This window comes from Juglans microcarpa x Juglans regia, chromosome 1D, assembly GCF_004785595.1.
Source record: "Juglans microcarpa x Juglans regia isolate MS1-56 chromosome 1D, Jm3101_v1.0, whole genome shotgun sequence".
NCBI classification, from domain to species: Eukaryota; Viridiplantae; Streptophyta; class Magnoliopsida; order Fagales; family Juglandaceae; genus Juglans; species Juglans microcarpa x Juglans regia.
This window is the reverse complement of record NC_054594.1, coordinates 17,371,158-17,388,761: the sequence shown is the minus strand read 5'-3', so window position 1 is coordinate 17,388,761 and position 17,604 is coordinate 17,371,158. Positions and strand designations below refer to the sequence as shown.

General features: G+C 34.9%; 1 protein-coding gene and 1 long non-coding RNA gene across 2 annotated transcripts; one reads left to right on the top strand and one right to left on the bottom strand.

Moving 5' to 3' along the window:
• Positions 1-4,947: 4,947 nt before the first annotated feature.
• On the top strand, positions 4,948-7,541 carry LOC121237488 (probable receptor-like protein kinase At5g24010). Its single transcript, XM_041134238.1, has one exon. It carries the CDS (start codon positions 4,948-4,950, stop codon positions 7,450-7,452), a length of 2,505 nt encoding a protein of 834 aa, XP_040990172.1. The 3' UTR covers positions 7,453-7,541.
• A 1,433-nt stretch (positions 7,542-8,974) lies between these two features.
• Positions 8,975-11,165, bottom strand: LOC121238104. Its single transcript, XR_005935087.1, has 3 exons — positions 11,096-11,165; positions 10,846-10,971; positions 8,975-9,134 (listed from the first exon to the last, which is right to left on the bottom strand). It is a non-coding gene; the product is annotated as an uncharacterized LOC121238104 (long non-coding RNA).
• Between the last annotated feature and the right edge of the window lie 6,439 nt (positions 11,166-17,604).

Below are 17,604 nucleotides of genomic sequence, written 5' to 3'. Positions count from 1 at the left end.
CGTGAACAAGTCGTTGAAGTACATAAATCTTCTCGTTAAGCTTTTCAACCTCACGAGTTCTGGACTGCAACTGCGAGGCAATGCGACAATGAGCGATGAGTATCGAGTACCGAGACTTACAAGTTCATAAATTGCGTCATCATCTGACTTGTTAGTCAGATCACTCTCATGCTGCATCATGACACTTATGGCAGATGCAAAAATAACTAGTGGCTGAGGTGTAGAATATCTCATACAGTGATCAAGATGATTGTTTGAGAAGAATGTTGAGCCATCTAAAAAAAAAAGTTTAGAGAGTGAGAATGCACATGAATTACAGAGAGTAAAGAAGATTTTATGTAAATTAATGAAACTTAAGACTGATTATATAGAGATAAAAATTAGAACAAGACAAGCTATCATTTCTTCAAATCTTACTTAATCAAAAATTACAAGATATACTGGACGCATATTGTCAAAAGTTATTTAGCTAAGCTAGTAAGATCAATTGTAGACTGTCCCTATTTTTCTCGTAAACACTAAACCTTTTTTGTTATCTGCTAATGTTGACTTTTTATTTGATCTCTATCTCTCTCTCATTCCAGCTCCTTTATTCGTGGTTGCAGGTAATGAGCATACCAGCCTGCAAATTTCTTCAACTAATTGTTTTTTTGCTTTAACCTTTTATTCTTTGTACTTTTATTAGCATGCCTTTGACGCAAGTAAGATATTTGACTGTTAAGCTGATCAACATCACTCACCCTTGTCAGTAACCTTCGAGACATGGTTGTAACAGAGGCAGCATATTGAGCACTGAGCATGCTTGATCTTGAAACAACCTTAGAATCAGTCATACCAGAAAAATGCATCTATGCACCTATCATAGTGTTGATGGCCTCAATAGATAAAATTAGTGGTTGAGGCGTAAAGGGTTCCTGATTCAAATATGGAACATTATGGAGGAAAGTTGTTCGGTCGTACTATTGTTCTGGATAAAACAAAAACTAATTCATTGAGCAATGTGAGAATTCGTTTTTGTGAGTATCTTATGGGTGAAAGTTGTCATTTTAAAAAGAAACTCGGAGCCTTCAAATCACTACAAAATCTTGTTTGTCAACAACATCAAGAGGATTTGAATATCTTTCCGCACTATATCCATAGAGCTAGGGCTCAAGGCTTTGTAGCACTTGTCGGGACACAGGCGGCTCAAGGCTTTGCAGTATTTTTCGGGACTCCAATTATTCAACTCTCCACAGTTTCTACTAATGCATGGTTTTCATCAGTCCATTGACAATAGTTACTAAAACTCCTTTTTAATATGTCAAAAGGGGGAGAGGTTTTAGAACAAGAACATTAACATGTTCTTGCTGTGCTTTATTTTAAATTAACATCCCTTAAATTATTAAGCTTGTTATATATACTTGGAATTATATTTATTTATTGTTTGAAAAACTAACGCACATTCTCAGGGGGAGCTTAAGTATTACTACAAGCCTCAGAGTTCTACTAAATATTTATCATTATCAAAAAAGGGGAGATTGTTGAACCCAAGATTTCAAGTTTCATATAATTACATATCTACATATGAATTTTGATGATAACAAATGAATTCAAACATAAAGGAGTCACAAGCTCAAGTTGTTTACACAATGAAGCCAAGCACATTAATGAACCAAATATGAGCAATAAATGGAACAAATTTACAAATAAAGCTCTTAGAGTAATTTTATACATCTTTTGATAAAATTTGAAATTGGATTAAGACTCAAAATTAATATTTTCTCATAAAACATCAAATTGTATTTTCCACATGTGCATGACATATTTGAAAATTAAATGTTTGAATTTTGAATTTTTGAAATGTGATTGATTGTCGTTTTTTACATGTGCATGACATGATTAAAAGTTTGAATTTTGACAATTTGAAAGATGATTGATTGTCATATTTCACATGTGCATGTTTTGTTTGAAAAACTTTAAAAGTGATTAATGCTGTTTTTGAAGTATGCAAAATGTAGATGATTTTATTTGAAAATTTTGAAAAGTAAATAGTGCTCATTTCGTCATATGTGAAAAGTAAAAGATTAGGTTTAAAAATTTTAAAAAGTAATTGATCATGTTTTTGACATATGCAAAATGTAAGTGATTTTGTTTGAAAATTTTGAAAAATAAATCATGCTCACTTTGTCATAAGCGAAAAGTAAAAGATTAGATTTGAAAAATTTGAAAAGTAAATGATGTTTTCTTTGACAATTACAATAATGAGGAACTTTTATTTGAAAATTTTGAAAAGTGAGTGGTGCTCCATTTTGACGTGTGAATTTTTTTAAATTTAAAAATAAAGTTTCATATGTATATAAATAGCTCAATTGAGATATTCAAATTCACAACACAACATCCATTCAAAGCTCTCAATCTTTCTTCTCTAAGCATTGAGCCTTAATCATGTTTATTTTTTAGAAAGATATAGTTTGCAGTGTATTGTTCTTATTCCACTCAATGATGTGTGTTTTCTAATAACCTACCCACTATCAGCTCTTGTATTAATAAAATAGTGTGTATAACCCTTGTGTGTGTAGAAGGAGTTCTATATAGGGAATAGTTGAATCACCACGTGTAAGGTGATTGCAAGTGTAGAGGGTGTTCTATACGGATTCCTTATAGCGGTACTGCTTAAAGGTGTGATATGTTTCCATTTCCACCTAATGGAGGTTGAATAGTGAATTTGGGAATCCTCAAGGGGTAGCTTGAGGCAAAGACGTAGACAGTGGGACTGAACCTCATTAAAATACTGAGTTTGTTTCCTCTTGCTCTTACTCTTTATATTTTCTGTTGTTTTGTATTTTGTTCATATTTTATATTGTGTATTTAATTTATAATTACAGATTTTTAAATCTAACCCAATTTACCCCCTCTTGTGTTAGTCATCTAGGCAACACCTTAAATATTTTTAATAAAAATTAGAAACTCATTAAAAAAATACTTCCTTAACCATTAAGTAAAAAAAAAAATTTAATCGGTAAATTTTGTCGGTGGGTTTTATAGGTGGAAGTAACAAGGTTTTAAAAATCATTACGTTCCGGCCGTGCCAGAATACTAACCAGCATGGTGCAATGGATTGTTTTGTTTCGGATGAAATTTCATCCTGTTTCGGTCCATATCGACCAGATTTCGGTGTTTAGGCCATAACAAATATTTCGATCGGGAACACATTTAAATGGAAATTTGGTAAATAATTGAAAATAGAGGAATACACTTGTAAAAGTGGCAACTCATTTTCTTCTACCTGCAACATTTCCTTCCAGTTTTCGAAGACTTTTACTACTTTCCAGTAGCCCAACTTTGATAAATGTCTTGTTTGTTGCCCTATCATAGCACCTCTTGTTTCGGTCTGATACATCGCTCTGTTGTAGACTTGCAGCACCTCTTGCCATTAGGCACGGTCTCCCTCTCTGTGATGGATTCAATATTCACTAGTTTATTTTATTGTTTGGAGTTTGTATTATGGAATTAGATGTCCATTTATACTATTGGCTCTAAAAAAAAGAGAAATGATAGTTGCAGTCATGAGTGTGCAAGCGCCGTATAATCATTTTGAAAAAAGTGAATAGATACTAAACCCACATGAAAAGAAATTAATTTTTTAATAGTGGACTCCACTTTTTTTTAAAATGACTGCACGACGCTTGTGCACTCCACGACTGTATGTAGCATTACTCAAAAAAAAAAAAAAAAAAAAAAAAAAGCCTTCAATGGATAGAAATGGAATGGCTTATGTAGGGATTATCTGAAATTTAGGCTATTAAGATTCTAACCCTTGGTTGAGAGCCGGACATTAGTAGGATTTGGTTCTTGTTTATTTATTGCTTTTGTTTTTTTCTTGTGTTTTATACATTAATAACAGAAAAAAGTTAGTTGGTTCTAGAACTTAAAAGTGTATAGAGTTTTTCAAATATGTGTTTTTAAGATTGGTATTTAGATTATTTTGGAATATAATTTACATTTTTAAGACAAAATATAATTTTTATTTTTGTGTTTAAAAAAGTTAAATTATTTTTTGTATTTTATTTAAAAGTTTAAAAAACTTATAATCATTTAATGAAAATTTGAATTTTTTTTATAAGTAATTAGAAAGATACTTTTATTCATCGAATGAAATAAACAAAACTTATATACATATGAAGTATATAAAAGAAACACCTAATTACATTCTAGAAGTAGAAAATGAACACAAAAATTCAGAAGCAGACCCTCCATTAGGTACAATAGCTGAAAACAATTGAAGTAAAGAGAACACAAAAAATTTTCAGATTTCTTTGCAATATGCTCCTTATTCTTCTCCTTTGCTTGCTGGATGCAAAAGCTGATAAAAAAACTGGAATACTATTCTTACGTTGAAATGTCTCTGACCTGTCAATCCCACGAAAGGTTGATACAGACATCACATTTGGCATTTCATGCTTGACGGTTAGTCCAAATTTTGATACTATAACTGTATTTTCAAAATATTTTATTATTATTATTTTTATATTTGTATTATTATTTAATATTTTATTATTAATTTTTCTCAAAAGAAACTTTAGTCCATTTTAAATAGTAAAAATATTTTATCTTATACAATCTCACCTCATCTCATCTTATCATTATAATTTTCTTAAATTCACAGATAAAATATAATAAATAATTTAATTTTTTAAAATTTTAAAATAATAATAATATTAAAAAATAATATTTTAACAATATTTTATATTTTATCTAAAACATATCTTTTCCGTATCTAAACCTCACTCTGGCTGAACGGATCATATACACTGCGTCAAAGTCAACGAGAAGCTTTCTTCTAAATCCCGTCCTAAATTTTGATTATTGTCAGCCATTGTTTCTTCCTCGTATGCATCTAAGGTTCACTTCCGTCTCCCACTGAAAAGGGGATCAAAAGAAAAAGGTAGCAATTCATAACCATTTTTCATGGAAAAACTTCATTTTTTCATGGTTCTCTTCCCTCTCCTGAATCTCCAATTTCCTTCTTTTCTACTTCTCTCATCAGCTTATACTCTTCCCACCAAGTACTTCATCAATTGTGGATCAGCATCCAACATATCTTTGAGTGGTCGAGAATTCCTGGGTGACCTGAATTTTGGCTCCTTCTCTTTTGGACCAAGTTCTGCTATCAGTATTGTCACCACCGACTCATCAACAGATGCGTCTCTTTATCAAACTGCCAGAATTTTCAAAAAAAAATCTTCATTTGATTTTGATATCACTGATTTTGGCATTTATTATGTTCGTGTCCATTTCTTTCCGTTTTCCTCCGGGAGGACTAATCTGGCCAATGCCCACTTCGATGTTTCAGCCTTTAATTTCTCGCTGTTGTCAAACTTTCGTATTAAAGACAATAGCAATTCAGCTTTGATCAAGGAATATTTGCTCACTATCAATGCAACCAAATTCAGCATCCACTTTACTCCTCGGAGAAAATCTTTTGCTTTCGTAAGCGCCATCGAAGTCTTTCTTGTCCCGCATCAAGAATTCGTCGAGGATCACTTGGATCTAATTACTCCCAGTGGCCTGAGTAATGATAAATACTATGGTGTACGATCTCAGGTTTTACTTACAATCCACAGGGTCGATATTGGAGGTCCACAGAATAACGACTCACTTTGGAGGAATTGGATACCGGATGATGAATATCTACTCTCAAGAGAATCTGCGAAAACCTGTGTTCCTTATGAAGGTACGCTTAACTATGGTGTTAATGGAGCAAATAATTATTCTGCATCGGATCTTGTCTACAAGACATGTCGAGAATTGAACTTAGATAGCAGCGAAGGGTCATCAAATTCTTCGAAAATAACATGGCATTTTGGCGTGAGTAGTAGTGCCACGCATCTGGTTCGGCTGCACTTTTGCGATATTATCAGTAAAAATGCTAGTGATGTATTCTTCAATCTCTATTTTTATGGTAATTTCACTCACATGATCTCTACAAATAACATTAGTGATCTGTCGGCTGCTCCACTTTACTACGATATGGTGGTTGAATCAGATGACTCGGGATACATGGATATTAGTGTAGGGCCTAGGCAGGATTCTAAAAATAAAACTGCCTATCTGAATGGGGTGGAGATTATGGAGTTTATGAAGGAGTCTAGTTTGGTCGATGTTCCCGGTAATGAAAATAGGAGTCAGGTTTATGTTATAGTTGGTACCGTATGTGGTGCGGCCTTTGTCTTCATTGTATTAGTGCTGTTCTTTTTGGGTATAAAATACAAGAAAGCAAAGCAAGGTGATGATGGTGTGGGTTCATGGCCAGTTTTTCATGGAAAAGATACTACTCGTAAAGGACGATCGAATGCGTCTTCTATTCGTAGTTTAAACTTGGAGTTAAAGATGCCTCTTCTTGAAATACAAGATGCCACTCATAACTTTGACCCCAAACTATTGATAGGTGAGGGTGGGTTTGGGAAAGTCTATAAGGGGACTCTTCAGAATGGAATGACAGTGGCGGTGAAACGAAGTGATCTGAAACATGGCCAGGGCATTCCAGAATTTGAAACAGAAGTCTTGGTCTTATCCAGAATTCGCCATCGCCATCTTGTTTCCTTGGTTGGATACTGCGAAGAAAGATCTGAGATGATCCTGGTGTATGAATTCATGGAAAAGGGGACACTGAGAGATCATCTCTATGATCAGAATGAGAAGTCTAAGGGATCGTCTAAAAGGTCTAAACTGTCTTGGAAGCAACGTCTTGAAATTTGTATTGGTTCAGCAAAAGGTCTTCATTATCTTCATACCTGTTCGCATGGGGGAATAATTCATCGTGATGTTAAGTCAACAAACATTCTTCTGAATAAGAATTATGTGGCTAAAGTTGCTGATTTTGGCCTTTCAAGATCAGGCCTCAATGATCCAGACAATTTTAGTGTTGGCATAAAAGGTAGCTTTGGTTATATGGATCCTGAATATTTTAGATCCCTTCAGTTCACAGAGAAATCTGATGTCTACTCCTTTGGTGTAGTACTTCTTGAAGTTCTTTGTGCTAGACCAGCTATTATTAACTCAACCAAGAGGGAGGAAATGAACCTAGCTGAATGGGGGATACTCTGGCAAAAGAAAGGACAACTCGAAAATATTATCGATCCATTGTTAGTGGGAGACATTAACCCTGATTCATTGAGAAAGTTTGGGGAAACTGCTGAGAAGTGTTTGAAGGGTGATGGAGCTAACAGGCCTACAATGCTTGATGTGATATGGGACTTGGAGTATGCATTACAGCTTCATCAAACTGCTGTGCACAGAGAACCGCAGGAGGACACAACAACAAATGCTTTTTTGGTCGAGCTGCCTTTGCTTAATAGCATCCCTAGTTGGGAGGATAATGAATTGTTGATAGGAGGAGAGGTCGATGGTTCCGATACAACCGATAGTGGAGTGTTCTCTCAGCTGAGGGTTGATGCTGATGCTGCCAGATAATCCTCATCCACTACTTTGTGGGTTTGGTCCTGTCTTTTTTATTCCTTTTTTTACCGCAGCGCTTTTCAACTGTATTTTGATGTGTTGCTTTGTTTATGCTTCAATTCGGTTACTTTCAATGGGCAGAGTGCAAATTGTAGCTGAGAGACAATGACCGTTAAGAGGAAAACGCTGATTACTGTCGTGTTTATCTGCTAGAAAATGTGGAACCTTCTTTAGGAAAACAAGAAAGTTCAAGAAAAATCGAAACTCATGTTATGCTTATCTACTCGAAACATTGAAGTAATTTATCTTCGTTTTTCACTGATAAGATTTTGTGCAAAACTGAAGACTGACTTGATTGATTTTACCTGTAAAGGGAGTTCATATAATTAATTGCAGACACTTTAGACCTCAGAGTTAGTGAGGCTGCATCTCTTTATGCTAAATCCTTGAACCCAATTTGCCACCATCACTCGTTCGGCTAACCGCTTAGTACCCACCCATGGCTCGGTTCAATTATTACTCAGGAATAGAACGTACAGCTCTTTTATAGTTTTCTAGATTAGGTATCAATTATTGTTTTCCCCAGATGCTATAGCACCAATATCGCTTTTAACCCTTTCTTTACTCTCTTGAAGGCCTCTTGACTCCGCCTTTTACTGATACTGCCTTTCTTTATGAAATAGGTGGAATAATTAATGTCCAAGTCACAGTCTTTCTCTAAGATTTCCACTGCGATACATGCATATCCATGAATTTCATTATTCTCACCACCTTTATTCCATTCTCAGATACCCATAACAACTGAAAAAGCAGCAATCCTTCCCAGAAAATCCAAGGAAGTTCTTTCCTCCCATAAGCTTCTTTTCCGACTCTGTCTTCTCTTACCTCTCCATATCACCTCACTTCTGTTGCTCTCTTCAGCTTACTCTCCTCCTGATAATTATTTTATCAACTGTGGAGCACACTCCAACACCAACGTTGATACCCAAGTCTTTGTTGGCGACCGGGGTTTCTTAGTCGGAAAGGGAGAAACTGTCAAAAACAGCAACTCATCAGCAAGCAGTTCACCTCTCTATCGAACGTCAATAATTTTCAAACACCCGTCTTTATAGGATCGTTTCAGGACCCTCTGATCTGTTTAGAGGCTTCTACTAAATAAATCTACATGCCTCCGGTCAATGGGAATGGTAATTGACTCCTATATCTAATTTGAAGCTTCCTCTTCCTATAGGGTATCCCCAACCTACCAAAGCATAAGGGATAACTGAACCGTACCAGCGCAATTGCAGAAAGACGATATGCACGTACCTATACATCTGATGCTGTGCATGTTCTTCCAAGAATACATTAGCATGGTTAAAAAGGGCTTGTAGCTTAGTGCCGGGGACGTTTGAGCTTGGACCAGTGCTCCACGTCATCCGTGCTATTACAGCGCTTCATGAAAGAGTCTAGTGTTTTCTGCTTTGCAGGGCTGCTTCTTGGTTGGCTGGATGAAACAAAAGTGAAAGATCCACATCCCTGAGGAAAATTAATGGATCAAAGTTACTAAGTGGTCATCATCATCACCATTGTTCGGCCATTAAACTCCAACAAAGATAGAAATGAAGTCATTGTAAGGAAAATTGCAAATGAACATACCAAATGATGTCATCAACTGTGTCATTTGCTAGCAGGTAGTATATATTGACTGAAGACACCTAGAAACATTAAAAAAAAAAAAAAAGACATGTCAAAGAACAATGCAAACACTGGCTGGACCTTTTCAGAAACAAAAGAACGGCAAGTGCTTGTGAGAAAATGGAGAAACAGATTGCATATGCAGAGGAACGCCAAGGTGCATGTGTTTATGCGGAGACGCCAGCCTAGCCCAATCAGCCTCAGAACAGTACAGAGTCCAAACTCTGAGAAACTATTCATATTTCATACTATTTGCATGAAAGAAGTGCTGCCAATAGGCTTAAAGGCCATAATAGTCATGGTGAAACAAAAGTGAAAAGATCCACCCTACTTCAGTAATACACGACTTAACGTAACACGAGTAGCACAGGACTTCTTAGGTAACTGAATAATGAACAGATATATAATAAAATATACAAAACAACCAAAAGAGAACATAGACTACACAAGAAAAAAACATTAAAATTAGCCCTATGACCACAATTCCAACACTCAGGATGCTTCCTGTCCCAGAAGGAAGACGAGAAACTATCAAGCAAGTGTTACTGGATATTTGCAGTTGCGCATGTGTAAATACTAAATCAGAGGAAACATGTATTTCCCTCACTTGTCTCTCCATTTTCCTACTTTAATCTCGGCCATCACTTCCTACAGTGAAAATGCCATCATAAAACCTTCATGATCAGGAAGAAGCTAGCCAAGAAAGCCGAACCGACCCATTCACCCACTTGATCTATAAGCTTTTCAGTTATCCTTTTTTTTTTTTTTTTTTTTTTTTTTTTTTTTTTTTTTCTAGATTTTCATGATTTTTAACTTATATTAAAGCTCTATTGAGTTACAATTCAAGTTTTTTTTTTTTTTTTTATTCCCTTAGGTTTGATAAATTTTTACACTTGTAGTTGTGAAACTCTAGAGGAGATTTGATTGAGATTGGGCATTTGGTTTTGTAGTTTATTTGGTAATGTTTTTATTTATCAGTTGTAAGACTTTGGAGGAAATCTTGAATATTGGGTTTTTATTTGTATTCTATTTGGTAATTCAAGTACTCGGTTAGACAGATGGATGATTTTTTGTATTCCATGGGTGAGTTTTGACTTACCCATGATCCCTTTTTTTTGGATCTTGCATTTTCCAGCTCTAGTGCAGGACTACAGTGTTTTCCCGACTCCAATAAGACGGAACTAACCCCAACTCTGATGCCTAGTGGAGTTGAAGTCCAAAACTACTCTGACTTCAATCGGAATCGGAGATCAGAGTTGTGGATTTCAACACTGCCAGAGTCAGAGCCCACCCCTAGAAATAGTTCTGATCAACATTGTTTCACAGCCACCTATCATAATGTCTGTAAACTGAATCCTGGATTTCACCAATGGATGCAGCAGCTCCAGGAGGATTGCTAAATTAGAAGCAAGTGCTGCCGTTTAATTAGCACCATTAAGCACAAATCGATGAGAACAATCCAATCATGATACCTTCTTCAGAGCTAATGTCTGGTCTTTCTTATAATAATATCAGAATGACCAAAACTGACATAAGCCCATTATTGCTAGACATAAGATTTTCAACCTGGTTCCTGGTACAGAGCTTATAACCCTCACATTTTTATGGACCCCTGGAGAGTCTTACACCCTGTCTAGCAAAAACTCTATTGAACTACACACAGCATATACAAATGATATGTTTGAAATAATGTGCATAAAGCTTCTTAAGAATTAGTTTGCTGTAGTTTACTTGGCCAATCCTGTGAGCACAATCTTCAGCTTGAATCAGATCACCTGGAGTCCAAGACAACTCTGCAAAAATAACGGTGCTTGCAGCTGTCAAAGTTAGCCCAACACCTCCAGCTCTGATAGATAGCTGCACAATGGTAATTAAAGATTCAAACTTCGGAATCAAAATATAGCTTTAATACCAGATTGCATGTCAACAGAAGATTGAAGAGCGAAAACAGTCAACAAATAAATGAAGCAAATTGTCGTACTACTGCTGCTTTGGTAGCCTCTTTCTCCTGAAAGTCTGTAACCAAAGCATGCCTTGATGCTGGGGGGGGGGGGGGGGGGGGGGGGGGGGGGGGGGGGTGCTGTCATCAATTCGAATGCAACCCACTTTCTTTTCTGGAGCTTTTGCAACTTTTATGAGCCTTGATCAATCATGGGGGAAGTTTAATAAAATTACAAGTGGTCTTACAAGAAGAAACTGATGTATAGAGTCAATCATTGGCTGATGGTGTGCAAATATAAGGAACTTACACCCTGCCTGCAAGTCATTGTATGATAAGGTTAAAACACATAATAAGATACCCTTCACTGAAGTATAAGATAGTTAATTAATCCCACATTTGTTTATAGCACTTTCCCACGTAGTGAAATGCGAAACAGGCAAAGGCTTTTGGTTGGTAAGTATGAAACAGGCAAAGATGAATCGCACAAATATGTCCCATAGACTTCAGTATGAATGCCAGACATGTTAAAAGCATGCAGTTACACTACTCGATGAGAGAGAGAGAGAGAGAGAGAGAGAGAACTAAAACAGGATTAGGTAAAACACATGCATAGACTAAGCATGCCACCAGAATCTGATCCTATCTTCCATTTCTTGGTCATCTTTGAGTAAATTCAATCCTCCTAGATTTATGCAGTTAAATACTTTTAATCAAAGGAAGAAGACGAGTGAATAGAGGAAGGGGGGGGGGGGGGGGGGGGGGGGTGTCAAGGTATAAGTACCTCAATGACAGTTCTCAGGTAATCTAGGACCGCAGGAATTTTGGCTTCAGCAGAATCGGTATAAATCTAGAATCCGATAAAAGAGTGACAGATGTAAGAAGTAGATAATTCAAATATTAAAAAAAAATGCCACTACGATTTGATCAGAATTGAGATAAAGATATACCCTTTGCATATAATTAAGAAAATACAAGTATATGATACAGGCGACCTTTTCAACATGCTATGCCCCGCAGGTCGCAACTGAGTGACAGTCAAATCTGAGATGAAACATTAGCCAATAGAGCCAAATACTAATAGTACTACAAGAAAAATGGGAGCCTTTTATAAGAACAAGCATGCAAGCAAGGGAAAACCAAACTGTGAAAATCAAACAACAAAATTTCCGAAGTTTCATTTATCCTCCCCTAGATAATATCCCTAGTCAATCATGCCTATGTGTTGCTCTTGTATATGTCCCGTATATTCAAGCTATGTCTATTTGTGAAAAAAAATAGAGATAATACATAACCTCTTAAATATTAGAGGAGCAAACCAGTGAACTGAAAAAAAAAAAAAAAAAAAAAAAAAATTCAGGATAAAATGTTCTGCTCGCTCAGTCTTCTAAGGTCTTTGAATCCACTTTTCAACATTATTAAATAAGTAATGGGGAGTAGGGATGAAAGTTTTGAATTCCATTCCAGCTGAAGGTACTATAACGAAATATTTTGGTATTAATACGTTTTGGTATACCGTTTCGGAATAATCCTTACATATAAGTTTAAAATGCTCTAGTCTATTATAAGTTTTCTCAAAAATGAGTGAATCCATTGGAAAAAGTAAAATAGTTATAAATATTTAACATCTATTTATATATATATATATATATATATATACTTTCTCTTGGCTATTTAAAAAAGCATTTCTATATGTTTTAGAGAGCATATACGTAAGGTGGTGGCTGATCGATGATGGAAGAGCCGTGTTCGAAGACTTTGCCAGGCTGATCTCTTGGCTATTATTTTTAAATTTCAAAGTTTAGTTTTGTTTGTTGGTTATGCAAAGATAATCGTAGCTAGTTTAAATTTCAATTTCTCGTTGGTATCATAAAGCTGATTTCTAGCTATGTTTGTTGCAATTTAAATTTATAATCTCAGTAGATATTAAAGGAGATTACTCAATGAATAAAGACAAAGTATTGATTATATTTTTTTAGAAAAATTGCCTATTGACTGGTGTGACTCCAACATAAATTATTTGAAAGTGTGCGAGGGGAGATTCCCAGCATATTTCTTGTTCCGTTCTGAATTCTATATCAATTTTGGCATCGGTCCCAGGTTCTTTCGGTGGCCATAAACATGAGTATGAGAAGTGGACGACAATACAACAATAGTAACCGACTCACGCAAGAGCAATGTGATGAAATATTGCTTCAGATGACTAATCAACTCAACAACCTTACTCAACAAATGGGGGTTGTTTGGAATCAAGTCTTTTCTAACCAGGAAAATCATGAGGAAGATCGTGGTAATGGAGTGAACCAAAGCAACAATAATGAGCAAGACAGAGGCACAGGTGGAGAAAATAATGATGATAACAATCGGCATCAGGGAGGTGGCCACATTGGTCGTTTCCCTTGGCAATACCAACAACCTAGGGAGTACGAGCACTTCGACGAAGCGTCTAAGCGAATTAGAGTGGATGTACCTAATTATCATGGGACCTTAGACCCAAACAGCTTTCAAGATTGGTTAATGTCACTAGAAGACTATTTTGAATGGTTTAATATGGCAACAAAAAAAAAAAGTTCGGTTCGTAAGAATGAAATTGAAAAAGCAAGCGAGAGTATGGTGGTAGAGTATAGAAGAGCAGTTACATCGACGTAGACAACCACCTATTACCGATTGGGATGAGATGAAGCTCCGCCTCAAAGAGAAATTCCTACCATTGGATTATGAGGAGACTCTTTTTGAAGAATTATTGGTGCTAAGGCAAGGAAACTTGACAATAGAAAATTATACTGCCAAGTTCAATGAACTCACAATACGTAGCCAGGTAACGGAGACAAATAGACAAGCTCTAACTCGTTTTAAGGCTGGCTTACTTGAGGACATTCGGAAAGAGCTGATTGTGGCGCGGTTATTCAGTTTAGAGGAAGCATACCAGCTTGCTCTTCGAATAGAAGCCCAACAAAAGTTGTCCAATCTAAGGCGAGGAGGCAATTTATTTAGGTGCAGTGATGGTGACGCTCGGGGAATTTCATTTCCTAGGAAATCTACAACAAACAGCGCAACTCAAAGTGGAAAAAATGGTGAGAGCAGTACGGCCAAAAGAAAAGAGATAGTTATTGCAAAAAGAAGTCCAATTGAGTGTTATAAGTGTGGAGGAAAAAGGCATTTTGCTATAGTATGCCCTATAAAGACTCAATGCTTCAAGCTTATTTGTGAAGAAGATGAAATGGAGAAAATGCATGCAGGGAAATGCAAGGTGGGCGAGTTAGATGTAGTTCAAGGTGCTGAAAAAGAAGAAGAGGTGTGAGATCCCTAATTTTCATATGTTTTATTAATTCCTTATTAGTTTATTTAAGTGTGTTATTTTATTTATGATAATTTTAATTTATTTTGGTGTGTTTTTATTTTGGGCTTTTTAACTTGTAATGTTTTTTGGGCTCTGTGTGTGTGTATTGTGTGTGTTTTTAATTGGGCTGTGTGTTTTAAAATGACCCAGCCCGTGTTTTGATCCAACTTGTGCGTTTAAGTGAACCCAGCCTGCGTTTTGAAGCCCAGCCCGTGTAAGTCTCTTAACCTAGCCCCTTAGCATGTTAAACGGTGCCGTTTTGAACAGGAATCTAGGGTTCAATCACTTTCTCCTTTGCGCCGTGCATTACTTTTCTTCTCCTTTCTACTTCTTCCTTCAGTTTTCTTCTTCCTTCCACTTATAGTGCCGTGAGTCACCACCTTCACTTCCACCTCCATCTTCCATGAGTTACTCGGTGTCATTCGGCAGTGAACTCCGAGAGGTTGCTGTCAAGACGTCGCTCCACTTAGCCACCTGCTTCTTCCGGTCCCACATTGCTTAACTATCACTATTGTATTGCCTTGGCCTCCTATATAATGGTTGGCTTAAGAGGCCAAGGCAATCCAAAATATAACTCTAACGAGTATATTTATTCTTAATGTATAAATTTCAATATATACTTTAAATTATATTATAATTTGGGTCTAAAAAATATTTTTAGACTAAAAAAAATTTTAGACGATGGGTTGAGCGGGGGGTGAGGCGGGGCAGGGTATGAAAACCCTCCCACCCGCATGGTGTGGGGTGGGGAGGGGGTACCCCCGCCCCGCACCATGCATGTAGCATCCCTAGACTTGCAGGCTTGCAGCACCTATTGCCATCAGTCACGGTCTCTCTCTCTTTCTATGTGATGGATTCAATATTCATTAGTTTATTTTTGTTTGGAGTTTGTATTATGGAATCAGATGTCCATTTATGCTATTGGCCTATAAAAAAAAAAAAAAAAAAGCCTTTAGTGAAGAGAAATGGAATGGCTTATGTAGGGGATTATTTGAAATTAAGATTCTAACCCTTGGTTTAGAGTCAGACATTATTAGGATTTGGGTTTTTTTTTTTTTTTTTTTTTTTTTTTTTTTGGTATTGGGTTCACTTTCATAATGGTTTTTATTTTTGGGGTTGAGAAATAATCAATTTACTAGCCCTTCATTGTATTGATTATATCCCCTGATTAATTACTTTACAAGATCAATATTACTAAAGACATATATGACATCTAATTGGGCAAATGTGATATTGTTATTGTTCGTGTTTTTTTCTTGTATTTTATACATTAATAACAGAAAAAGTTGATTGGTTTGAAAACTTAGAACTGTTATCGAGTTTTCAAATGTGTGTTTTTAAGACTAGTATTTATATTATTTTAGAATATAGTTTTTCTATATATATATATATATATATGTATAATTTATCCATATATGTTCAACAAGCTTTTGTTGTTCAACAAAAGCTTGTTGAACAACAATTTGATTGCAAAATCAACACGGTTCAAACCGATTGGGGTGGGGAATATAGAAAATTACATAAAATCTTCCAATCTCTTGGTATTCATCATAGAACTATTTTTCCTCACACTCATGAGCAAAATAGCTCTATCGAATGCAAACATCGTCATCTTGTTGAAGTCAGACTCTCTCTTATGGCCCATGGTCAAGTGCCCAAAAAATATTGGTCCTATGCCTTTCGAACTGCTTGTTTTCTTATCAATCAACTCCCCTATTCAATTATTAAAAATCAATCCCCTATTGAATTTTTTTTAAGACTAAGAGCATTCACAATGGATGTTTTATAATATAGTTTTCTTTAAAATATGAAGAATGTTGATCAAAATAAAGATCCAATGGATGTTGTAAATCATCTTTATTTTTCAAGTAGCTACAGTAATCCCGCTACATTTATAAATTACTGTTCATACATGTAAAACATTTTTAATTATTTCTTTCTCCTCTTAATTTCTTTTTGCCCTTTATTCTATTTTCGTTTTAGCCCTTGTATGGTATTGGCCAATCATAGTTGCTTATCTATTTGCATTTATCTGCTAGAGAATCCACTAAAGTGTATTGAAAACTGCAACTGGATTTCTCAAATTTTTCTATGTTTTTTTTTATAAGTAATTTAAAATAAGACATAATTTTTTCTCTAATTTTTTTTGGTTATATTTTGAATCAAGGTTTAGTTTGATTTAAAATAGAATATAATGATATGAGATTATATATGAGGAGATATTGTAAATATTAAAATATATGAAGATATTATTGATAATTAGAGAAAATATTTGAAATGAATAAAAAATATTAAAAAGTATAATATTTAAATGATATGAAGAAAAAATAGATAAACTGATGTATGATATATTGTAAAAGTCAGAATGTAAAACAGAAAAAGTGGGTTTTGATAATGTATTTTAAATGATAGAATGAATTATCCATTGTGAGTGTTCTAAGCCACATTATAAATTTTTGAAGACCTTTGGATCTGCATGTTGGCCCAACCTCCGGCCCTATAATGCTTACAAGCTTGACTATCGATCCAAATTGTGTATTTTTCTTGGATATAGTCCTTCTCATAAAGGCTATCATTGTCTTCATATACCCACTAGTCGCATATACATAGGGTTGCACATGAACTAAACAGCTTGTGAACATCTTGAGCTCGACTCATGTATACTCGGTTCAAACCAGTTTATTTAATAAGTAAGATGTTCATAAATACTAATATAGGTTCAAATATTAAATGAACAAAACTCATATAAACTCAGCTTGATTCGGTTTAGACTCGTAAACAAAACTTGTATAAATTTGACTTGACTCGTTTGAACTCGTAATATGTTTTATATATATATATATGTGTTATATATATTACATGTTAGTTATATTTTATATACTTAATTATATATTATTAATTTATTTATAGTTTACCTTATTTAATATATATATATATATATATATGTTATGTTCCCAAAATGTGTATAGGATAATTTGTATGATAATATATCACACAACTACAACTATTGATTTATTATATTATCTATATGTATTAAATAGTTTAGTTTATTGCATTTATCTTGTATATTATTCTTTTAATTTATAACTATATAAGTTATTGTTATAAAAAATTTATTCCATAAAAATTTTGAATCAAAATTATTTGGTTGAATAGTTAATATTAGTATGTATTATTTTTTTCCTTATTAATATTAGTATGTATTTTCCTT